We start from the raw sequence: 26,377 nt of genomic DNA on the forward strand, positions 1-26,377 counted from the left end.
GACCATCTGTTGAGCTTAGACATTTTAAGATGATATACCTAAACTCCACTGTGAGCTGTTAGAACTGGAGAAGGCCTCCTGGCTTGTATACAGTTGTGAGCTGCTGTTTTCTGGCTGATCTGTCAAGGCTTCCTTACCGATTCACACCAAGAACTCTGCCGCTGTTTCAGCCTTTCTGCAGGGCAGTTGATCTGTTTACTTTCACTAGGATGTGTTCCTCTGTCAGTTGCCTCAGAGCTGTCAAAAGTCAGCTTCATAGCAGACAGAAAGGGGAAGATGGTGTTTTTATTTTTCTGCCTCGCTGTATCATCCTTCCTTTGGGATCCCTTCTGAGAAAGGCCAAAACAGAATTCTGCAACTGCCATGAGGAGAAATACCATCAGTTGAAGAAGCAGAGCACATTTTAGCAACAGTGCCTGCCTCAGGGGGTCAGGTCTGGAGCCCTGGGGAGCCTGACTCATTCACCAGCCCAGGGGAATTCTGCCCAGAAGAGCAATCGTCTTGAACGTTATGGTGGCGGGTGGGAGGAAGGCAGTAACTAGCTGCAGCATGACGGAAAATCTAAAAGAGGGCCCATAAATGATTGGTGGTTTTGCGTGAGATGTGGTGACAAACCAAAGTACTGCAAACATTCTCTCTTGCTTTTTCTATATCCTGCTCTGGCTCTGGAGGCAGGAAGAGTTGAAAAGAAACATAGTAAAACACAAAGGAGTGTTTAAAAGGCTGCTTCCTCTTCTTTTCTCTTATTTGTTTCTTCTCCTTTGCCTTTTTATCCCTTCCTCCCCAAGATAGAAGAATGAGTATCCAAGTGGCAGACTCAGATGTCCCAGGGCTGTGTTCACTCCTGGGCACAGCTAGAAGCCTGAGAGGCGGAGCCTAAGAGGCGCAGCCTCCGGAGCACCCTTCCTTCTCTTTCTGTCTCCAGGCCAGGCAAGCTTTCTTTTGCTTCTGGCTCTGGGTAATGACTGTGTGAGTGTCATGGTCAATAAGGAAAGGCTGGCAAATAGGAAAACACCGTGTAAGTAACTGAGATCAGTGGGCAGGTGTTCAACAGTGTGACATTCAAGGTGCACATCCCGAGAGATGTTTTCAGCTGGATGATTGTGGATACAACCCACTGTGACAGAAAATAAATGAGTAGGAATAAATTTGGGGAGGGACCTATGTTTCATTTTGAACATTTTCATTGTAGATCCATGCAGCATACCACAGGATCAGAAAATTGATTTACAAGCCAGGTTTATAAGCCAGGACTGGCCAGTGAAGTTTTCATTCCAAGAAAGAACCAACCTGCCTTTGAACCTCAATTTCCATAGAAAACCTCTGAATAAAATTCTCCTTTTCTTTCTTCATCTTATCGGAGGTCTGGGGCTTCCTGGATACAAATCCCTGGTTTAAGATGTAGGAGTGATCTGAGTTCCTGAGACCCTAGCCCAAACTCTACCCTGGAAAAAATGGGAGGGGGGCTCTCTCTTCATCTGACATGTAACCAAGCAGATGGGTGGATACTCTTTCAATCTAGTTACTGGGCAGAGTGTTCCAAGTGAAACCAGAAGTTAGCCTGACAGTCCTATGTCAGATAGAACCCTGTTGTTGGAAGTAATCAGTCCCACCTTTACATGTGATTGATGCCTGCTTTTTAGCAATATGACTCACTTAGGACCAGTTTTCACCCGTTTTTTCATGTAGGTTAAAAATTAAAGATCTTACTTCTTGTTCTCTTCCATATGTTTTTAATTTTTTTATTGTAATTTCCCCAATACAATTTTTTTCTACAGTACAGCATGGTGACAGTTACACACACATGTAAACATTCTTTTTTCTCCCATTATCATGCTCCACTATAAGTGATTAGACATAGTTCTCAGTGCAAGATCTCATTGCTAATCCATTCCAAAGGCAATAGTTTGCATCTATTAACCCCAAACTCCCAATCCACCCTACTCTTTCCCCCTCCCCCGCCCTCAGCAACCACAAGTCTATTCTCCAAGTCATGATTTTCTTTTCTGAGGAAAGGTCCCTTTGTGCTGTATATTAGATTCCATATATAAGTGATATCATATGGTATTTGACTTTCTCTTTCTGACTTATTCACTCAGAGGAGAGTCTCTAGTTCCATCCATGTTGCTGCAAATGGCATTATTTTCTTTTTTCATGGCTGAATAGTATTCCATTGTGTATATATACCACATCTTCCTAATCCAATCATCTGTCGATGGACATTTGGGTTGTTTCCATGTCTTGGCTATTGTGAGTAGAACTGCAATGAACATGAGGGTGCATGTGTCATTTTTAAGAAAAGTTTTGTCCAGATATATGCCCAAGAGTGGGATTGCTGGGTCATATGGTAGTTCTAAGTTATCTCCATACTGATCTCCATAGTGGTTGTACCAGCTTACATTCCCACCAGCACTGCAGGAGCGATTCCCTTTCTCCATACCCGCTCCAGCATTTGTTATTTGTGGACTAATTAATGATGGCCATTCTGATTAGTGTGAGGTGGTATCTCGTGATAATTTTGATTTGCATTTCTCTAATAATCAGGGATGTTGAGCATTGTTTCATGTGCTTGTTAGCCATCTGTGTATCTTCTTTGGAGAAATGTCTATTCAGGTCTTCTGCCCATTTTTCCATTGGGTTGTTGGCTTTTTTGCTGTTGAAGTGTATCAGTTGTTTTTATATTCTAGAGATTAAGTCCTTGTCAGTTGCATCATTTGAAACTATTTTATCCCATTCTGTAAGTTGTCTTTTTGGTTTCTTTTTGGTTTCCTTTGCTATGTAAAATCTTGTCAGTTTGGTTAGATCCCACTGGTTTATTATTGCTCTTATTGCTGTTGCTTTGGGAGACTGACCTGAGAAAACCTTTGTAAGGTTGATGTCAGAGAATGTTTTGCCTATGTTCTCCTCCAGGAGTTTGATGGAGTCTTGTCTTATAATTTTGAGATTACTTCCGTGCATGGTGTGAGGTTCTAGTTTCATTGATTTGCATGCAGCTGTCCAGGTTTCCCAGCAATATTTTCTGAAAAGACTGTCTTTTTCCCATTTTATGTTCTTGCCTCCTTTGTCAAAGATTAATTGACCATAGGTGTCTGGGTTTATTTCTCTGGGTTCTCTATTCTGTTCCATTGGTCTGTCTGTCTGTTTTGATACCAGTACCACACTGTCTTGACGACTGTGGCTTTGTAATATTGCCTGAAGTCTGAAATTGCTTTGGCAATTCTGGTTTTTTTGTGGTTCCATATAAATTTTTGGTTTGTTCTAGTTCTGTGAAAAATGTCATGGGTAATCTGATAAGGATTACATTGAATCTGTAGATTGCTTTGGGTAGTATGGCCATTTTTACAACATTAATTTTTCCAATCCAGCCTCATGGAATATCTTTCCATTTCATCTTCTTTAATTTCCTTGATTAATGTTTTATAGTTCTTGGCATATAAGTCTTTTACCTCCTTGGCCAGGTGTATTCCCAGGTATTTGATATTTTGGGGGGTGCAATTGTTAAAGATATTGTATTTTTGTAATCCTTTTCTAATATTTCATTGTTAGTATACAGAAATGTGACTAATTTCTGACTGTTAATCTTATATCCTGCTACTTTGCTGAATCTGTTGATCAGTTCAAGTAGTTTTGGGGTTGAGTCCTTAGGGTTTTCTATATATAGTATCATGTCATCTGCATACAGTGACAGTTTTATCTCTTCTCTTCCAATTTGGATGCCTTTTATTTCCTTTGTTTGTCTGATTGCTGTGGCTAGGACTTCCAGTACTATGTTGAATAACAGTGGTGAGAGTGGGCATTCTTGTCTTGTTCCAGATTTTAGTGGGCAGGCTTTCAGCTTTTCTCCATTGAGTATTATATTGGCTGTGGGTTTGTCATAAATGGCTGTGATTATGTTAAGGAATGTTCCCTCTATACCCACTTTGGTAAGAGTTTTGATCATGAATGGATGTTGGACTCTGTCGGATGCTTTTTCTACATCTCTTGAGATGATCATGTGATTTTTGACTTTTCTTTTGTTAATGTGGTGTATGACATTGATTGATTTATGTATGTTGAATCATCCTTGTGCACCTGGGATGAATCCCACCTAGTTGTGGTTTATGATCTTTTTGACATGTTGTTGGATTCAAATGGCTAAAATTTTGTTGAGAATTTTTGCATCTAAATTCATCAAAGATATTGGTCGATAGTTTTCTTTTTTGGTGCTATCTTTGTCTGGTTTTGGAATCAGGGTGATGGTGGTGTCATAGAATGTCTTTGAGAGTGTTCCTTCTTCTTAAACCTTTTGAAAAAGTTTAAAGAGGATGCGTGCAAATTACTCTTTGTATGTTTGGTATAATTCACCTGTGAAGCCATCTGGTCCTGGACTTTTATTTGTAGGGAATGGTTTTCTGACATAATTCAATTTCATTTCTAGTGATCAGTCTGTTCAGTTGATCTATTTCTTCTTGATTCAGTTTTGGCAGGCTGTAAGTCTCTAGAAATTTGTCCATTTCTTCTAGGTTGTCAAATTTGTTGGTATACAATTGTTCATAGTATTCTCTCATGGTTTTTTGCATTTCTGTAGTATCTATTGTGACTTCTCCTTTTTCATTTCTGATTTTGTTTATTTGGGTTTTTTTCTCTCCTCTTCTTAGTGTGTCTAGCCAGAGGTTTATCAATTTAGTTTATCTTTTAAAAGAACCAGCTCTTGGTTTTATTCATTTCTTCTATTGTTTCTTTAATCTCTATTTTATTGATTTCCTCTCTGATCTTTATGATTTCCTTCCTTCTGCTGACTTTAGTTTTTGTTTGTTCTTTTTCTAATTCTTTTAGGTGTTGGGTTAAGTTGTCCTTTTGAGACTTTTCTTCTTTTTCGAGGAAAGCATGTATTGCTATGAATTTCCCTCCCATTTTTTTATTTTGTTTTTATTTTCATTACTCTGGAGGTGGATCCAAAAATATATTGTTATGGATATATGCCAACTTATGTTTTCCTCTAGGAGTTTTGTAGTATACAGTCTTATATTTAAGTCTTTAATCCATTTTTAGTTTATTTTTGTATACAGTGTTAGAGAGTGTTCTAATTTCATTCTTTTGCATGTAGCTGCCCCGTTTTCCCAGCACCACTTACTGAAGAAACTGCCTTTTCTCCATTACATATTCTCACCTCCTTTGTCATATATTAGTTGACCATAGATGTGTGAGTTTGTTTCTGGGCTTCCCATCCTCTTCCATTGACCTGTATTTCTGTTTTAGTCCCAGTGCCACACTATTTTGAAGACTGTAGCTTTGTAGTATAGTCTTAAGTCAGGGAGCCCTATTCCTCCAGCTCAATTTTTCTTTCTCATGGTTGCTTTGGCTATTTGGGGTCATTTATGTTTCCATGCAAATTTTTAAATGTTTTATTCTAGTTCTCCGGAAAATGGCATTGGTAATTTGATAGGGATTGCATTGAATCTGTAGATTTGAGTATTATAGTCATATTGACAGTATTGATTCTTCCAACCCGAGAGCATGGTATATCTTTCCATCTGTATCATCTTTGATGTCTTTCATCAGTGTCTTATAGTTTTCAGAGTACAGGTCTTTTGCCTCCTTAGGTAGGTTTATTTCTAGCTATCTTACTCTCTTCAATTCAATGAGATTGTTTCCTTAATTTATCTTTCTGTTATTTTGCTGTTAGTGTGTAGAAATGGGAGAGATATCTATGTATTAATTTTATATCCTGCGACTTTACCAAATTCATTGATGAGCTCTAATAGTTTTCTGGTAGCGTCTTTAGGGTTTTCTAGGTGTAGTATCATGTCATCTGCAAACAGTGATAGTTTTACTTCTTCCTTTCCAAGTTGGATTCTTTTGTTTCTTTTATTTCTCTGATTGTTGTGGCTAGGACCTCCAAAACTGTGTTGAATAAAAGTGATAAGCATGCACATCCTTTACTCGTTCCTGATCTTAGCTGGAATTCTTCCAGCTTTTCACCATTGAGAATGATGTTAGCTGTTGGTTTGTCATATGTAGCCTTTATTATGTTGAGATAGGTTCCCTTTATGCCCACTTTCTGGAGGGTATTTATCAGAAATGAGTGTTGGATTTTTGTTAAAAGCTTTTACCATTGAGATTATCATGTGGTTTTTATTATTCAATTTGTTAACATGGTTAATCACAATGATTGATTTGTGGATATTGAAATACCCTTGCATCCCTGGGATTTACTTGATCACCAGTTGATCGTGGTGTCTGATCCTTTTAATGTATTGCTGGATTTGTTTTGTTGGTATTTTGTTGAGGATTTTTACATCTATGTCCACCACTGATCATGGCCTCTAATTTTTTTTGTTTGTTCTCTCTCTCACTGCTTTAGGTGTAAAGTTAGATTGTTTATTTGCGATTTTTCTTGTTTCCTGAGGTAGGCTTGTATTGCTATAAACTTACCTCTTAGAACTGCTTTTGCTGCATCTCATAGGTTTTGTATCACTGTGTTTTCATTTTCATTTTTCTCTAGATAGTGTTTGGTTTGCTCTTCAATTCCTTCAGTGATCCATTGGTTGTTTAGTGGCATTTTATTTAGTCTCCACAAGTTTGTGTTTTTTTGCAGCTTTTTTTTTCCTTGTCACTGATTTCTAGTCTTAACACATTGTGGTCAGAAAAGATGCTTGAAATGATTTCAGTTTTCTTAAATTTACCAAGGCTTTATTTGTGACCCAGAATGTGATCTACCAAAGAGAATGAGAACCCTGCTGGGTAGAGTATTCTTGGATGTAGTTTTTTTTCTTTTCATCACTTTAAGTATATCATGCTATTCCCTTCTAGCCTACAGAATTTCCGCAGAAAATCAACTTATAACCTAATGGGATTCTCTTGTATGTCATTTGTTCCTTTTCCCTAACTGCTTTTCATATGTTCTCTCTTTGTCTTTAATTTTTGTTAGTTTGATTAATATGTATCTTGGGTTGCTCCTCCTTGGGTTTATTCTATATGGTATTCATTGTGTTTCCTGGACTTGAGTGTTTCCTTTTCCATTTTAGGAAGGTTTTCAGTCATTATCTCTTCAAATATTTTCTCTAACTCTGTCTTTCTTCTTCTGGCATCCCCATAATACAAATGTTGATGCATTCAGAACTTTCACTCTGGTGGGAAGGCCTCTGCATTATAGTTATTTTCCAGTTTGTGGCTTGCCCACCTGGCAGGAATGGGATTGTTTATATCATGAAAGCACACTTCCCACCATTTCGGTTTGGCTTCTTCTTTGCCTTTGGGTGTAGAATATATGTTTTTGGTAGCTTCCAGCTGTTAGTTTTAATTGTTGTTTTTGTGAGAGGAGGTGAGCTCAAGTCATTCTACCCCACAATCTTGTCAGAATCCCTCTCTAGCCTTTTCCACGGACACATTCTTAGTTTTTTAAAAGTGCTTATTTTTTCTTGCAGTGTATAGTATGGGACTGGGACTCCAATGGCAAACATGACTTTATTGGTGAATTCAGCTCAACATTCAAGGAGATGCGAGGAGCAATGGAAGGGAAACAGGTATGTGGTAAACCAGCTGTTGCATTTCCCCAAAACTCATCTCTTGCTGTGCATCCTTAGCACCATTACATAGGAATGTCTAGAGGGGAGACATTAAAACATGTTTAAATGGGGCAAGGAGGGAGATAATGGAGGTAGCTTTCTAGTGCTAATCCAGCCCACAGCAGCTGGTATGACCTTGCACAGGACCCTGCCTCAAGATGGTACTTGCAAAATGGATAAATCAGATGAAAATGTTTCTAATATCATGTAGCTCTGTAGACTTGGGCAAGTGACAATCTTTCTGTGCCTCAGTTTTCTCACCTAAAAAAATGAAGGTGATAATGGTAACTACCTGGTGGATTCTGTGCATCTGAGAGATATACAGAGGAGGTATATGTTTCTGTATGATGCAGTTTAATCCCTGTATGAGGTATGTGGTGGTATTTGGGTTTATGTCTTGGTATCAAGAGTGTAAGAGTGAAATGGTGGGACTATATGAAAATATGGTGCCCAAAATAAAAACTTGGAGGAATCAAATAATTTGTCCAAAGACTAAATGTGTGATTAATGCCACTGGGCTGTGGAAAATGTAGAGCTAGGAAGAACACTACATAGCACATTCAGACTTTGATGTATATGTACATACATCTATCACTGCTATCATCTGGACCCTCACTATGTAACTTCTCCTCTGACCAGTTCAAGGCTCACCTTCCCAGCTTCAGGTGCAGAACCCGACTCTCTGTCTGAGGGCATTCTCTGACCACAACAGGCTAGAAGTGGTGGGGGAAATGTACACATTTCAGGGATTAACCCTCAACAGATAGCCATCCAGAGATGGGATATAAATATCCCAGGTCTTTTGCCCTTCAGTAAGCAAAACTCTGAGGTGTGCTCTGTGCCATTTCCCAGAGTTGCCTAGCAGGAATCAGCCCTGGTGGCCTGCAGGGGTACGGGACTTGATCCTGAACCCCTTTTGGCTGCCTCCCTATTCCATTCCCCACTCTTCTATCGTTGCTTCCTGGTACTACCTTCAAGATGAATTACTGAACTTATGTCCTTACCTCATGGTTAACTTCTGGAGGAAATCAAATCAAGGTACCTGCCATTCTTACTCAGGGGAACCACTGTCACCATAGAACATAAAGGAGTGACAGCAGAGAAAGACCTTTTCCCTTAGAGATGAGACCCTGTGCCTAGCCTTCTCAGAGTGCTGCTTAGGGAAGATGTACCAACTCATTGTTCAACTCTCTCCTTTCATATATGTCAAGATATACATTCTGGATGAAAATAAACTGACATTCTTTAGAATCAAACCATTTGTTGAATACTTCCCAGAGAATTGAAAACTCAAGGGCTGTATGCTACCACAAAACCTTCTGTATATGCACTGTTATATACCCCGCATTACAAGAAAATTGTCAGACACACAGAGACCTTCACCCACAAGCAGGCATGAAGACTTTCAGGGTTACAATTAAAACCAACACTAAACTATAAATAAAGTCACTCCCAAATAACTAGGAATTTAGCAAGAAACATTTTTGCTTCTTTGAAGCTACACAACCAGGCCCCATTGAGCTAATAAATCAATGATAGTTATCAATACCACCTGCTAGAATTCTAAAGATTTTTATGAAGTTTTGCCTTTGTTATCCTTTATAGAAATAGCCAAACCAATAAAAATGGGAAATATTTCACCTTTAGAATCCTAGGAGGATATTAAAAGTAAGATCATGGCATACATCACAATTGAAGCACGCTAAAGCCTAGTGCTTTCCAACAAACAGAAATTAATCTTTTTATTGAAGCATGGTTGAAACCATGGGAAGGAAGAAAGAATTGGAAGTGTGGGGATAATACACACACTCTACTGTATAAAATAGATAATTAATAAGAACCTACTGAATAGCACAGGAAAATCTACTCAATGGTTCATAATAACCTTTTTTGGGAAAAAAAGAATGGATATATTTGTATGTACGACTGATCCACGTTGCTGTAAAACTGAAACTAATGCAACATTGTAAGTCAACTATACTCTGATAAAGTTAAATTTAAAAAAAGAAGTACGGTTGTGTTACTTTCAGGCATACAACGAAGTGATTCCGTTATATATAAATGTATGTGTATATGTATATATATATATGTATGTGTGAATGTATATGTATATGTGTATTCTTTATTTTCTTTTTCAGATTCTTTTAGGTCCCTGGGCTATACAGTAGGTCTTTATTGTCTATTTTATGTATAGAAGTGTGCATATGGTAATCCCAAACTCATAATTTACCCCTCCCCCCCGCTTTCCCCTGTGATAACCATAAGTTTGTTTCCTGTGTAGTGGATCTCTTTCAAATAAAAATAAATCTTTTAGTCCCCCTGAGGAAATGGATCATAAGCTACTATATTTTTCTGTATCACTGAGACACCAAAAAGATTTTAGTGCAACCACTCAGCCCCTATTCTAACATATTTGCACTGTGGAAACTGTTGTATTACTTATTGATTCTACTAATATTTACTGAGAAGCACTTACTAAGTGCCAGGCTCTAGGTGTGAGACATGTGTACATCTAAGTAAAATATAAATATGAGTCAAGTAAACAAAAAATAAAAATGTAATTATACTTTGTGACAAATGCTATTGAAAACTGAGCCAGTTTAGTTATAAAGGTATAACATAGAAGAGATCACCTGGAAAGGTGACATTTAAGTTGAGGGCCCTTAAGGATGAAGTGAAGCCAACCGTATAACAAGTAAGGAAATAGCATTTCAGGCAGAAGGAACAGCATTGCAAAGCAGTGAATTGGTAAAGAGCTGATGTGCATAAGGGTCTGGAAAGAAACCAGAGCATAGAGGGTGAGGGAGCCATATGCATGAGAAGTGGTCAGAGACAGAGGCAGAGGCCAGGAGAAGTAGATTCTGATGGCTTAGAGGAAAGAGTTTGGCTTTTCTTATAAATGTCTTAAGAGCATACTGAAACCATGCTCTCCAATATAGTAGCCACTAGATACACGAACCTATTTAAAATTCAGTTTTAATAAGTTTAAGTTAACTTAAAATTTCAGTTCCTCCATGTCTTTCTCTCTCTCTCTCACACACACACATATCAAGTGCTTGTATATCTCATGTCTTCCACATTGGTTGGTGCAGATAGAGTACATTCCCATCATTGCAGAAAATTCTATTGGACAATGCTGCAAAGGGGTCTGGGCTGGAGAATGATATGAATGGTTTTAATTTTTTTAAAAAAGATGACTCTGGCTGCTGTGTAAATGATCAGTTACAGAGAGACAAGATAAAGTGGCAGGGAGGTGTTAGGAGGTGACTCTATGGGCAGGACAGGAGATCTACAATCTGGGCAGCTCCTCTCTCTCCACATGGTGCCAAGGAGACTCCTCTACCTTTGTGCCGCAGCAGCTGGGGGCTGGGACATGTCTCCACGTGCTCTTTCATTCTCCAGGGTACCAGCCTAAGGTTTTTCACATGGTGGTGACCATCCAGCAGCAAGAGGAGGGCCAGCCCCATTGCTTGGGCACTTTTCAAGCCTCTGCTTATCTCATTTTTGCTAACATGCCATCGGTCAAAATGAATCACCTGATTAAGCTCAAAGTCATTGTGAGAGGGGACTACACAAGCGAGGACAATGGGGAAGGGCTCATCGGGGCTGGTGCTGTAGCAATCTATCCCACTCACATCTGCCTTAGAAATTGCTCCATTTTCAGACACATCCAATTATCAGGGAGTGAACATTTGTCTTCAGAGTTGAAATCCAAACATCCACTCCCACAGGCCAGTGGGCAGGAGTGTTCAGCAACTCTCGGTGTTTGACTTTGTCCCCTGAAGTCATCTGCAGGCTGGAAAGGTTGAGATATCTTTGCCTGGAGAACCCATTAGCTTGTAGCTACCTCCTCAGTTCCTAGCCCCTCCTGTAGCTCTGACTCTGTCCCTCACAAAAGCCCCTTTGGAGATCTGTTGTGTCATGGTTGTGATGTGTATCAGTCCATTGTCTTAGTTCTCTGGGAAGTTCTACACCAACTCATCGTTATCCTCACCAAATTCCTATAGCCAGTATTCAGTGTTCCTCAATTTTCCTACTTCTTAAGTCAATTCCTAGACACCAAGACTGAGCATTTGGGTTACTCATGTGTGTCTCCAAATCAATCCTCCCCTCTGTTGCTTGATTTTGACCCCATTAATAGTAAACATTTATAAGCGCCAGGCACTGTTCTAAATGTATTACAGAGGTTGATCATTCGATCCCACAGTAAGCCTCTGAGATAGATACAAGTATAAGCTCCATTTTACAGAGGAGATATGGAAGGCTTGGAAGAATCACATCATTTGCCAAAGGTCACACAGCTGGAAAGTGGAGGAGCTAGGATTCAAACCAGGTAGCATGTTATCAGACTCTTCCTCTCTGCCATTCCTCCTTACTGCCTCTCTAGATGCAAGGGTATCCACTTGAGACCATTTGTCAGCCCTCAGGTCCATTGGCAGCAGTGCCCAGGGGCCCCTCATGAATGACTCCACTTCTTCCTGAGCTGGCAGTCATGCTATAACCTTTCTTGTTGCAGGTGCAGTGGGAGTGCATCAACCCCAAGTACAAAGCCAAGAAGAAGAATTATAAGAACTCGGGCATTGTGATTTTGAATCAGTGCAAGGTATACACATGGCCCTGTCTTCTAGTACTGTAAAGCTAGGGCTGTCTAGGAGGAAGACTTCAGGTTGTGTGGTCACTCATAAGGAGAGAGTGTCAAGGAGATGTGATCTCTTTTTAAATAAAAATCAGAAAGTCAGGAGTTCCCGTCATTGCTCAGTGGTTAATGAACCCGACTAGTATTCGTGAGGACACAGGTTCGATCCCTGGCACTGCTCAGTGGGTTAAGTTTTGCCATGAGCTGTGGTGAAGGTCACAGACATGGCTCAGATCCCGCGTTGCTGTAGATGTGGCATAGGCCAGCAGCTACAGCTCCTATTCAACCCCTGGTCTGGGAACCTCCATATGCTATGGGTGTGGCCCTAAAAAGACAAAAGACAAAAAAAAAATCAGAAAGTCAATGTATTAATGGATGTACACAAGAAATGTAAGCATGGGTGGTCTTGGAGCTGTGGCGGCCCAATGCCACCATCCCCTCCACAAGGACCTCTTGCCCCCCAAGAGTAGGAAGGTCCTGGTCACAAGTCAGGCTCTTCTCTGTTCAGGGCAGCACCAGAGGGAGAACCCCAAAGAGGGCAACCGACATTTCTAAAGCATGTGCTCTGTGCCTGTCACAGTGTTTGGTGCTTTACATATGGCACCTCCCCCATACTGAAAGAGCACCATGAAACCAAGGCCCAGAGGGGCACTATCTTCACAGAAGGTCCCATGTGCTAATAATTAAACCTCGTAAGTCACATCTGAGAATAATTTTGCCACTGGTTGAGTCCTTATCATGTGAAAATCACTATAATACATTGTGTTTATTCTTATCACAACCCTGATATCTCTGCTTTCAAATGAGATTGTGTACTACCTCATAGCTGAGATTTTAATCTGACTCTACCATATAGGACTTAAGTGCCATCCAGTTTCTCTCTCATATATATATATATCATGTTCCTTCACTCGGAGTTGGCCTTTCCTGGCTGCCAGGAACTGCAGAGGCACATCCTTATATGACAGGAGAATAGAGGAAAAGACTGATGGGGTCTGGCTTAGGTCACATGCCCAACCCCTTGAACCAATCACTCAGACCAGGGGATGATGCATTATGATTGGCCATCTGGAGTCATTGTTCTCATAATGTCTTTTTTTTTCTATATTTTATAATGTTTTGATGTCTTGGGGCTTTGCATACTAGGGAGGAACTGGCCCTTCCAGAGTTAGCTAATTCCTAGAGACAGCAATCAGCATGCCTGGAGCCTACCTTTAACATGCAGGCACACTCGCCTGGAGCCTCCTTTCCTGAACTCACACACCAAGCCAGTATGCTCCCTGCCCTATGTCACCCCAGAGCTATTAGAGTCCACTCCTATGGCCCAGAGTCTCCAAAATTATTCAAACTAGTCAATCCTAAACCTGCTTAACTGCGTACCTTGCCTCACTTCTTCCTTCCTCCAAAAATGACAATATGGCTTCTGCCCATGCTTTCCCCTCACTCCTGCTGCCTCCTGACTGATCCCAGTGCTTCCTCACATGGTCCCCTCGTGTGGCAGGATATACCTCCTGTCCCTTGGGAAGCCGAGAATAATAAACTCTTCTTTCAAAGGCAATTGTCTCTGGTCATCTTAGCTATCTGTACAGACCAAATCCTGGTACATTAAGAATAAGCCTGTGACCATCCCTGTGCCCACAGAAGAAGGAAAAAAGAAGATCTAGATGAATCAGTTCAACACTCTGTCTCTGTAAGGTGACTGTTTTGATCTAAGAGTTTGGCACTCAGAAGCCATGGTTGTTGAACTCCTTTTCTTGGTGTTCGGATAGTAGTAGGGTATCCCAACTACCAGGAAGTGCATCGCCATAAGGAAGCCTGGAGCAGGCCCTCTTCAGAGGGCCCAGTAAACATCAGCCCTGAGACAAGTGTGCCCATAGATGGGTGCCACCCAGGGTGGTACCTGGAAATACCACCATGGGGTTTCATGTGTCAGTCTCTGATGGAGTCAGAGATGTGAGGGTCAACACTCAGCTAGAAGTTGTCCTGGTGAAAGGATCCGGATTGTGAGCTCGTGACTTCAGGTACCATGTTTTGCTCATCCCTGTATCCCTAGCATCAGTGCAGAGTGGGGGCTCAGGAATTCCTTGTTGAGTAAGTGAATAAATGAATGTCACCAAGACTCAAGCAACAGGAGTTCCCATCCATGGTGCAGTGGAAACGAATCTGACTAGGAGCCATGAGATTGCAGGTTCAATCCCTGTCCTCATTCAGTGGGTTAAGGATCTGGTGTTTCTGTGAGCTGTGGTGTAGGTCGCAGACGAGTCTTGGATCTGGCGTTACTGTGGCTGTGGCATAGGCTGGCAGCTATAGCTCTGATTAGACCCCTAGCCTGGGAACATCCATATGCTGCAGGTGTGGCCCTAAAAAGCCAAAAAAAAAAAAAAAAAAAAAGACAAGCAGCAGAATCATAAAGAAGCAGAAATTGAGACTAGAAATCATTAAAGCATGTGACAACACAGATGATGGTGGTTGGGCAGAAAGGAGGGATCAGATCTTGCTTACTTCCAACCTAGAAGTCAAAGGATGAACTGTGCAGTCAGACCACCATCATTTGAGTCCTACCTCCACTATCTAGGTAGGTGATATTAACCTCAGTTTCCTCATCTTTAAAATGGGCACAATAACAATACTAGCATCACCTTCACAGACTTGTTCAAATAATTAAATTAGATAATGGATGTTGCCTGACATACAGTTAGTTCTCAATAAATGTTAACCCTCTGGCAGTAAAGACCTTCTCAGGTGTTGGGAACGTGACCAGGACTGGGACTGATGCAGGCAGCAAGACTAAAATCAAATGCAAGACTTTATTTCAAACTAGTGGTGATCCTGAAATCACAGTGTTAGTCTCACCCTAAAGGTTGAGGCTGATTAAAATCATGCATAAACTGAAGGAGAGAGTAGCAGGGCATGGACAGTTGCAGCCCGCACATGCCCATCTAAATTCAGCATTGCTTTCTTTCTCTCCTTTCATAGAACAAAATCAGCTGACCCATCTTTTTCCCACAGATCTTTCTCTGCTCTTTCCTGCAGCTCAGCAACCTAACCCCAAAGTTTAGGCCTCTAATCTATAAGGATACAGATCTCACTGTTCCTAATACAGTTTCCTCACTTTATCCTCTACAGATCCACAAGATGCATTCTTTCCTAGACTACATCATGGGTGGCTGTCAAATCCAGTTTACAGTAAGTCATTTCTACATTTGTTCTTATTCAGGGAATGAGGTTGGGGAATGGTGCTGGGTTTGGGGCATGAGAAGACAAAAGTCTATTAAGATCCTGGGTCAGCTTTGTTCAAGTCTCATTGCTAAAATATCATACATTATCAGAATTCCCGTTGTGGCTCAGTGGTTAACGAACCCAAGTGGTATCCATGAGGATGTGGGTTTGATCCCTGGCCTTGCTCAGTAGGTTAAGGATCTGGCGTTGCTGTAAGCTGTGGTGTAGGTTGCAGACACGGCTCAGAACCCACATTGCTTTGGCTGTGTCATAGGCTGGCAGCTGCAGCTCCGATCGGACCCCTAGCCTGGGAACCTCCATATGTCATGGGTGTGGCCCTAAAAAATGACAAAAGGCAAAAGAAAATTATACAGTAATATGTTTTTTAAATGAGCCCATACATCTGTTTTCCCCAGTGAGTGTGGTTTTCAGCATCCTATGAGGAAATTCATGCCATTCAACCTCAGGTGGTCTGAGGAACCATCCTAAGGCTTTCCATTCTTTTAGTCACTGTATGAGGCATGAGCAGGGGGCAGGTTTCCAGATCCCATCACAGATGAGAAGAGTGGGAAGGAAGTGAGCCATGCCAGGATGTCTCACTGAACCAATGCAGACATCTTTCTTGTGTCCATGTGGCAAGAACATAAGCATTTGTTTCATGCCCAGTGGTCAGTGCCAAGAGTAAGCCATCCAAGTGGTTCATCAGGCAATAAAAAGGTGAATTCCTAAAGATTGGATAACTGGTCTTTTAAGGTTGAAAAACAGAATGAGCAGGTGGATTGAGGAATGTCTCCTGTGTGGAGTTCGTGAGCTCATGAGATTTACACACTCCTAATGTGTATCTCAGTGGGTGGACTGGGTCCTTTTAAAGTGCCTGGGTATCCAAGGTTTTAGGTCCATCTGCCCTGGAACAGTTTGCTTTCAATGGCTTCATATTTAAGATCTTCCCATGTTTGGGCAGACATGATTTCCACAAAGAGAATACCCAGATGGCAAGAGATAACCCTTCTAAAACCTATGGGAAAGCAACGTGGATGTAAACAAGAGGAATCCAATTTGTGCAGCATTTGTCCTTCATCTTCCAGAAGTGTACTTATGAAATTCACCCCTGCTTAGCTCCCTAGACTGGCTCAGTCATGTTAGGAAGCCAAGGAAAATGGGTTTAACCTTCTAATCTAGGTTTGAGCCCAAGAGAGTAGACAGGACCAGTGTATTACTGGAACTAGGGATAATGGTGGCCAAAGGACTAGAAGGGAGTTCTGGGTGGATGAGATAAGGATGGTCCTCTGCTATAACCTCAGAGGGGTCTACCTATATCTTGCCTAAACTTAGGGCATTGTTCATTTGCCCTTGAACATATACAGGACTTAATTATAGATTTTGGTCATCTCTTTAAGGTTCTCTAAAGACATACTTACCCAACCCTCCCATCTACACTGGCATGTTTAGAAGGCAGCAAATGTGTGCATTGTAGGCACATACCCCTGACTCTAGCTGTCCTGGGAAATGGAGGCAGAGGAGCCAGCAATGTCACAGAAAAGCTGGTGTCCTCAATCATAGGCAAAGGAGTAATTTCAGGGAACTATTTATAGGTTTTCAAGGAAAAGCTTTATTGATTTGGGTCTGTTTTAGAGTCTATAGATCCCATGCTTTTGGACAATTATTTATTCAACATTCAGGGGCTTGCTTTGTCCTTGGGGTCAGGCTACAAAGAATCAACTCCAGTTAAAAACTGGAAGTTTGACCCCCATAGGGTTCCCAGTTCCACATTCTGACTCACATAGGGGAGGCAAAGTCTCGTGGCCTGTCTGACACAGGAGGGTTGCCCTCCTGGGTTTGCTCTCCCCTCCTCACTTTTGCTGACCCTGCTCAACTGAGAGGGACTCCATAGCAGTTCTCACCCACCAGCTTTCTAGCCCTCCAGAGTCCACAGATGGGCCTGTGGGAGATCTGGCATGCATGAGTCTGGAGCAAGGCCTGAGAAGAGGGGTAGCACCTACAGAGAAGTGCTGAGAAGAAGGGGCCAGACCATCAGCAGTGCCTGCAATAAAGCCCTTCTTCCTGGAGGGCCTCAGGCCAGGGATGCAGGAGAAGGGTGCTAGGTGTTCTATTTTGAGCTTTATATTGAAGAAAACATACCAGCCACTTCTTTGTCATTTTCCCCTCAAATTAAGTCAGCTTTCTCAATATTAATGTCTCATTACTCAAGCGGTGCCATCCAATGTAAATGATAACATGTAATGCAAACTATCAATAACAATTAACATGTCTTATTTAATTTGGCCTCTAAGTATTTATTATCTGCCAATCATTTTATTGAAGCCATCTGGCAAAATGAAGGGACTGTGGCAGAGGGATGGGAAATGAGAAGAGAGCTTCCTGGCCTGAAGACAGGCAGAGCAGAGGGCAGGAGGAAGAGGTTCCATTGCAGTCATCCTGCCCCTCAACCCTCCGGAGTCAAAATTTCCCCCTAGCCAGAGGATAACACTATACTCCTGAGCAGGCCCAGCAGCTTCAGCCAAGATGAGCCTCTGTCTCCCTGGAGACAGTCCCTCAGGAGTCAGCAGTGGAACACAGTTCTGTGTGTTTCCTCCCCTGCCCCCGTGCCCATCTTGGCCCCTCTCCAGTGCCCCAGGAGGCTCTCCTGTTCATGGATTTTGGTTGGATTTGACCAATAGGTAGGCAGCAGCCAGAAGTCAGTTGGAGAAGAATGAAGATGGGGCACTTTTCCCCTGCTCTCTGCCAGCCAGGCTTCTGTTTGGTAGTGACCACATTCCTCTACAGAAAGAGACGGTTCCCATCAGGTGCTGGCCCTGCAGAGACTTCTCTCACTAAGTCCTACTAACTGCCCCCCTCGACCCTTTCTAGTCAGCCTTCTTTAACCTTTCTGATTTGTCCTTTTATTAAATTCTCCTCAACCATCCCTTTTAAATGGACCATTTGCTTCCTGTCAAGACTCTGACCAGTACTCACTACAAACAGAGGTGAGGAGAAAGACTTTGCACTTTCCACATCTTTCCCTCCAGGTCCCAGGCTGATGTATAGAAGGGGATCAAAATACTTCTGTTGAGTGATGATGGACTGAAGCTTAAATCTTTGAGAAGAGATAAGGTTTAGGGAAAAGAAAAAATTGGATCAATAAATATGTACTGGGGAGTTCCCATCGTGGCTCAGTGGTTAACGAATCCAACTAGCAACCATGAAGTTGCGAGATCGGTCCTTGGCTTTGCTCAGTGAGTTAAGGATCCAGCATTGCCATGAGCTGTGATGTAGGTTGCAGACATGCTCGGATCCCACATTCTGCGGCTGTGGCGTAGGCCAGCAGTTACAGCTCTGATTAGAGCCCTAGCCTGGGAACCTCTATATGCCCTGGGTGCAGCCCTAAAAATAAATAAATAAATAAATGTGATAACAGGTTTTGCTTTCAAAAGCACCCCTATGAATTTAAATGTTTATGCATCCAATTATTCTAATGATAAATACTGAAACTTTACTTGGGTTGATGTGAACATACAGCATATATTTAGAAAAGTGTTGGGGAAATGGTTTGGATTGAGAACTTGAAGGACTTTGAATTTGATGGATAAGGGAACATTCAGCAGAATCTTGGGCAGGACTCTGGCACAATTAGGCCATGTTTTATGGAAGTAAATCTGGGGCAGGTTTGGTGAAAGGCAGTGGTGGTGAAGGGACTTTGAAAGAGATTAAATCCCACTGCAGTCTTCCTGGTGACAGGTAGTAAGGCATAACTAGAGGGACAGCAGTAGGAAGGGGTATTGTGGACCCTTTTGAGGTCAATTAGCCTCGTCAATAGCTAATGAACCCAAGTCAATTAGACTTGACCTACGATGTAGGGGGAGATGGGAAGCAGGGGAGAATGATGCGTCCAGGATGACTCAAATCTTTTGTGCCTGAACACAAAGTATAGCAGTCTCATTCACAGAAATATGGAAATCAGGAATTGCTGTCAGACAATAGGATGAATTCCCTGTGCACATGGTGGAAGGACTCTCGGGTATCTGGGTGGAGATGGCATTTATAAATACCCATCTTGGTTTCAGGAGAGAGGTGGAAGCTGCGCATATATGGGTCTGGATGAGATGACCAAAGAAAAGAATACAAAAGGACAGGGGCATGGTGACAGAAAATTGTAGAAGACCTCCATTTGGCAATAGAGGGAAGAGGGGCAAACAGTATGAGAGGAGATGCCAGAGGAAAAGGTCCTGGAGGAGGCCGTAAATCAGATGATCAGAAGGAAATGTTACAAAGTCAAGGGCAATAATCCCATATACTAAAGAGAAGACAGACGGAGAAGAATGAAAACATGTAACTGGGCTGTGTGATAAGTAGGCACAAATCATCTTCAAGGAGCAACTTCTGCAGAATGAGATGGGACACCACGGAGTTGGACTGTAACAGATGGTGAGGAAGTGAACGCAGTGGCTATAACTTCTCGTTCAAGAAGGCCAACAGCGATAGGAAGGAAAGAGGCAGAAATAAGAGTGACAACTTGGGTTTGAGAAGAGGGGAGTTTTATGCTGTAAAATTAGCAGAGAAGTCCCAGGGGAGGGAAAAAGAGAAAGGATGCTAAAAAGAGCCCCAGTCAATGATTCTTCCTCTTTTTTGGTCACATGGGCCACTTGAAATCAAATACAAAATCTATATGCTCTCACTGACAAGTGCACACACCCGATTCACACACAGTTTTGAGCGATCAAGGGCACCTCTGAGGACAACCTTGGTTTCTCAGGTGAACCCTTGAGTCATAAGGACTCTGGGACAATGATCACATTGTGGTCTTGGAGGAGCTGGGTGGAGGTGAAGCAGAGCCCTCAGGGAAAGAGGTTGGATTTCGTGTGTTTGGCACATTGCACAGCAGCTAAAAGAAAAAAAATGCTAGAATTTCACATACAAAATGCACAACTATAGACAGCATAGGTGAGACAGACTCCATAAGGTATTTGGAAAGAAAGTGGTAGAAGAATTAAATGTTTCTCTTGAAAGATTTTGCCTTTTCATGGTGTTCTTGTTGTGACTCAACGGTAATGAACCTAACTAGAATCCATGAGGACGTGGGTTCAATCCCTGGCCTCACTCGGTGGGTTAAGGATCCAGCATTGCTGTGAGCTGTGGTGTATGTTGCAGACATGGCTTGGAACTGGTGTTGCTATGGCTATGGTGCAGGCCAGCAGTACAGTTCCTATTCGACCCTTAGCCTGGGAACTTCCATGTGCTGTGGGTACATCCCTCAAAAGACAAAAAAGAAAGAAAGTTATTGCCTTTCCAGATGCAAAAAAAAAAAAATGTGTTCATTGTAAAATGAATTTTCACAGAGACGGGTTGTAAGCAACCTGAAGGTAATAGCTGTGTAAATTGCAGTTACTTATTTCAGTGGACCATTAAGGCCATTTTAAGTGATAATTATCATAATTAATAATAACATGAGGATATGTTTATGACATAATGTTGAGTGAAGAAAAAAGAATATAAAGCAGAATTGCCCAATGATTACAACTATGTTAAATGTTTATATATATTATATATAAAACTATATTTTATGTATGAATTTTTAAAATATTTTGTTTATATGTGTGTGTTTGTGTGTGTGTGTATGCAATTTACCAGGCTAGTGGAATCCCGAGTTTTCATTTTTTTATTCAAATGACCCTTTTTTATCATTTGCAATTTTTTTAGAAATAAAAATGGTATTGCTTTCCTTTACCTCTGATTTTGTAGTCTGTGCTTCAGTGTGGCTTCTCCCAGATTAAGCTTCAAGCCTTAAAAAAAAAAAAGACTACCTATTAAAAGTTCTCTCATGTAATCTTTTAGGACACCCTATGTCCACATTGTCTCTCAGTTTAGGTTTTAAATACTGATTTTATATCCCAGGTTAAACACTGATGGACTCTGGGGTAGATCTCTGAGAAATAAGGATGAGTCCTGGGTTGAAGAGAAGAAAGCTTTGCCCTTTCCAGGAAATAAACCAGCTGACCTCTGGCATCTTTCCATCTCACCTAGGGTCCTATTTCTTTGCCCGCTATGCAGGAAACAGAGAAGCACAAGAATTTGACAAATTATTTAAGAAATAGTCAAGACTAAACATTATCTCCACCTACAAGGCTTGTTGTATAGGTCCAAATTGTATACAAATCTAAAAAAGAAAAACAAGTGGTATCACCAAGGTTGATGGCAGAGGGATCAGGCAGCTACCCAGAGATGGGTTCACAGCAGCTTTTCTCAGAAAACATCCAGGAGGTGTTCAAATGGCGCATTTATCACAAGAAGGTAGGAAGCTAAAAGTGTCCAAGGAAGGCTGCTCATCACTAGTGTCCATCCTTTTCTGGAAGCAGCTCCCATACTGAGGACTTGGCGGTATGAAGGGAGCAAGTATTTTGCTTTCTTACTTTATTAGATTTTGCAAAACCGTTCCACGTCTCTGCCTAATGTAGAGAGAGGCCTCCTGGGCAAAAGGGGAGACGAAGGAGGCCTGTTCAGGGGCTGCCTGCTGGGAAGATTGGCATACACACCAGAACCGCAGGCTTTCCTAAATGCTTCATAAAAGAAGATGAAAACAGCGGCTCTGCAAGCCCACCGCATTCAAGATGCCAGGAGTCGGGATCCTCCTCCACAAACTGGCATTTTCCATTCATTGTTTGCTTTTTATTTCTCAACTTTATCCTATCTTTCACGGCCTCCATGTTGCTTTTTAAAACCTAAGCTTTCACTCTGTTCTCTTTTCACTCATGCTAACTTAAAGAGCTCAGAGAATTCTTGATAGAAGGCCACCCCCCTAAAGACAGCGATTTTATCTCCAGCTTCATCAAGGAGACTTCAGAATCCGTCACTTGCCAGCAAAAAAAAAATCTTTTAGCTGCCATGTACTTGAGACTGCCCATTTGCTGCCTAGTCAAATGATTAAATATTTTTTCTGAACAATAGAAAGCAGTAGGTAATAAGGATCATTGGTATATTTCCTTTTCCATCAGATAATTCTTAAGTTCATACCCTTCGCCATAGTTATATCAGCATCTCCTGAGCTGGAATAGCCTCTGTGGTTGTCACAGACCCAAGGCCCATCCCCTCGGGAAGAGTGGAAACCCCAGAAGCCTGCCTACAGAAAAACAGCACAGTTTCCATCAGGCATGTGTGTTAAGTTCCTATAGCAACACCAGGCATGGGCAGCTTAATACCATCTTCCAGTATCCAACCTCACAGTCAGTCACCAAATCCTATTTGTTTCTTAATATCTTCAGTCACAATGCTCTTCTCCTGTAAACCAACTATAATGGAAAGAATAAAAATCATTTTAAAAAATGCTCTCCTCATCATCATCTCTGCCCCACCCTCATTTGTTAAGCATGAGAGAATCATTCCAAGCCTGAGGATGAAGAGTTGCTAGAAATGAAATGATGTTGCAGCACCAGGACAGGAGTGAAGAAAGAGAGGTACCTAGGATGCACGGTGTAAGGAGGCATCACTGTCAGGATCAGGCAAGGACAGAGTTGGCTCAGATGACTACCTTCCTGAGTTTATGCCCTCATCACCTCCCCTGTCTTACCCTAATCCCAGCCCTGTGATTTTTTTTCAGTAAGAATTGTTGCCAAAATCTTTTTTATATATAATGATTTTTATTTTTTTCCATTATATCTGGTTTACAGTGTTCTGTCAATTTTCTTCTGTACAGCATGGTGACCCAGTTACACATACATGTATACATTCTTTTTTCTCACATTATCATGCTCCATCGTAAGTGACTAGACATAGTTCCCAGTGCTACACAGTAGGATCTCATTGCTAATCCATTCCAAGCTCATCCAGATATTACATCCACTCTTCCTCACACCACAGGTCCTCATCCAGGTGATACACCTGGGCTCAGATGCTGCCCTTGGTGCCTGTGTCTTCAGAGGATCTTGCCCATTCCTGGAGAGGATAAAATGTCCCATTATGTTCATTGAATTGCCATTTTTCTTTATGGAGATTTTCCCGTCTGCTCTTTATATTATCTGACGTGTTCTCTGGTTTTAATTAGGACACCAGCATATTTTTTTCATCACAGGTTACCCTTAGCAAATCAGGTGATCAGCATGTGGACCAAGTTGTCAGCTGCAGTACTGGGCAGCACAGGGAGAGTGGATGCTCCAAAATGAGGGCATCATAATTAAGTATCCCCAAAGCAATCTACAGACTCAATGCAATCCCCATAACATTACCAATGGCATTTTTCACAGAACTAAAACAAACAATCCAAAAAAGACAAGACACCATCAGACTCCTGGAAGAGAACATAGGCAAAACATTCTCTGACATCAACCTTACAAAGGTTTTCTCAGGTCAGTCTCCCAAAGCAACAGCAATAAGAGCAAAAATAAACCAATGGGACCTAATCAAACGGACAAGATTTACACAGCAAAGGAAACCAAAAAGAAAACAAAAAGGACGACTTACAGAATGGGATAAAATAGTTTCAAATGATGCAACGGACAAGGGCTTGATCTCTAGAATATACAAGCAACTTACACAACTCAATGGCAAAAAAGCCAACAACCCATTGGAAAAATGAGCAAAGGACCTGAATAGACATTTATCCAAGGAAGAGATACAGATGGCCAGCAAACACATGAAAAAAATGCTCAACATCCCTGATTATAAGAGAAATGCAAATCAAAATTATCACGAGATACCACCTCACACCAGTCAGAATGTCATTAATAAGTTCACAAATAACAAATACAGGAGGGGCTGTAGAGAAAAGGGATCCCACCTGCACTGTTGGTGGGAATGTAAGCTGGTACAACCACTATGGAGATCAGTATGGAGATACCTTAGAAATCTATACATAGAACTACCATATGACCCAGCAATCCCACTCTTGGGCATATATCTGGACAAAACTTTCCTTAAAAAAGACACATGCACCCACATGTTCATTGCAGTTCTATTCACAATAGCCAATACATGGAAACAACCCAAATGTCCATCGACAGACAATTGGATTAGGAAGATGTGGTATATATACACAATGGAGTACTACTGAGCCATAAAAAAAGAACAAAATAATGCCATTTGCAACAACATGGATGGAACTAGAGACTCTCGTCCTGAGTGACATAAGTCAGAAAGTCAAATACCATATATTACCACATATATCTGGAATCTAATATATGGCACAAATGAACATTTCCACAGAAAAGAAAATCATGACTTGGAGAATAGACTTTTTGTTGCCAAGGGGGAGGGGGAGGAAGTGGGGTAGATTGGGGGCTTGGGGTTCATAGATGCCAACTATTGCTTTTGGAATGGATTAGCAATGAGATCCTGCTCTGTAGCACTGGGAACTATGTCTAATCACTTATGAAGGAGCATGGTAATGTGAGAAAAAAGAATATTTACATGTATGTGTAACTGGGTCACCATTCTGTACAGTAGAAAAAAAATTGTATTGGGGAAATAACAAATAAATAAAAGCACTTTATTTTTGTTTGTTTATGTTCTTTTTCTCACATTATATTTTTACCTTTTCAATACTATGTACACACATGTGAGGTGCCATGATCTTTTAAGCGTGTCTCTTCAGGACAAAAAGGCAGAGAGTTATGGGTGCATATTGGAGCTTAGTTAATCCAGGAGGTCCCAGATGTTTAGTTTCTCAAAACACTGTCTCTGTGGTATCTCTCAAAGGTTCTCCTTGGAGGAGTTTTCTGGAGATTGTCAGCATGCATCCGGACCTCTCTCTGGTTGGGGGTCCATGGATGGGTCCTGGAGTACTGTACACCTTCTTCTCATTCACAGAATATGCATGTAGGCACCTCCTCAATTAGCTTTTCACACAGTTCATAAAGGCACTACACCTGTTGTCTTTCTCTCTTTTTTCCAGTGGCTTGGCTTTCACCTGTTTTTTTATTACTCAAATGAATTTATCACATCTGTAGTTGTATAATGATCATAACAATCCAGTTCCACAGGATTTCCATCCCACAGCGCAAGCACATCCCCCCACCCCCCAAACTGTCTCCTTTGGAAACCATAAGTTTTTCAGAGTCTGTGAGTCAGCATCTGTTCTGCAAAGAAATTCGGTCTGTCCTTTTTTCAGATTCCACATGTCAGTGAAAGCATTTGATGTTGGTGTCTCATTGTATGGCTGACTTAACTTAGCATGATAATTTCTAGGTCCATCCATGTTGTTAAAAATGCTAGTATTTTGTTCCTTTTAATGGCCGGGTAATATTCCATTGTGTATATGGAATATTCTTCTTCTTGATCCACTCCTCTGTTGATGGACATATAGGTTGTTTCCATGTCTTGGCTATTGAAAATCATGCTGCAAAGAACATCGGAGTACACGTGTCTTTGTGAGTTCTGGTTTTCTCTGGATAGATGCTCAGGAGTGGGATTGCTGGATCAAATGGGAGTTCTATTTTTTAGTTTTCTGAGGAATCTCCATACTGTCTTTCACAGTAGTTGCACCAACTTACAATCCCACCAACAGTGTACTAGGGTTCCTTTTTCTCCACACCCTCTCCAGCACTTATTGTTTATAGACTTTTTGATGATGGCCATTCTGGCTGGTGTAAGGTGGTACCTCAGAGTGGTTTTGATTTGCATTTCTCTAATAATGAGTGACGTTGAACATCTTTTCTTGTGTTTTTTTGGCCTTCTGTATGTCTTCTTTGAAGAATTATCTGTTTAGATATTCTGCCCATTTTTTGATGGGGTTGTTTGTTTTATTGGTATGGAGCTACAGAAAGTGTTTATAAATTTTGGAGATTAATCCCTTGTCAGTTGGTTCACTTGCAAAGATTTTCTCCCATTCTGTGGGTTTCTTCATTTTGTTTATGGCTTCCTTTGCTGTGCAGAAACTTTTAAGTTTAATTAGATCCCATTTGTTTATTTTGGTTTTTATTTTCAATACTCTAAGAGGTGGATCTGAGAAGATGTTGCTGTCGTTTATGCCAGAGAGTGTTTGGCCTATGTT

The 26,377-nt window shown here is 41.3% G+C and overlaps 1 protein-coding gene across 2 annotated transcripts in view; it reads left to right on the top strand.

The window, feature by feature from the left end:
- Nucleotides 1-26,377, top strand: part of CPNE4 (copine 4) — a 592,772-nt gene that overhangs the window by 529,730 nt on the left and 36,665 nt on the right. For both annotated transcript variants that reach the window (XM_047768207.1, XM_047768218.1), the window contains 3 exons: nt 7,407-7,505; nt 12,064-12,150; nt 15,310-15,369. In XM_047768207.1, coding sequence (XP_047624163.1) covers nt 7,407-7,505; nt 12,064-12,150; nt 15,310-15,369 — 246 coding nt within the window. The remainder of the gene's footprint in view (nt 1-7,406; nt 7,506-12,063; nt 12,151-15,309; nt 15,370-26,377) is intronic.

The sequence above is a fragment of the Phacochoerus africanus genome, chromosome 1 (genome assembly GCF_016906955.1).
Source record: "Phacochoerus africanus isolate WHEZ1 chromosome 1, ROS_Pafr_v1, whole genome shotgun sequence".
In the NCBI taxonomy this organism is placed as follows: domain Eukaryota; kingdom Metazoa; phylum Chordata; class Mammalia; order Artiodactyla; family Suidae; genus Phacochoerus; species Phacochoerus africanus.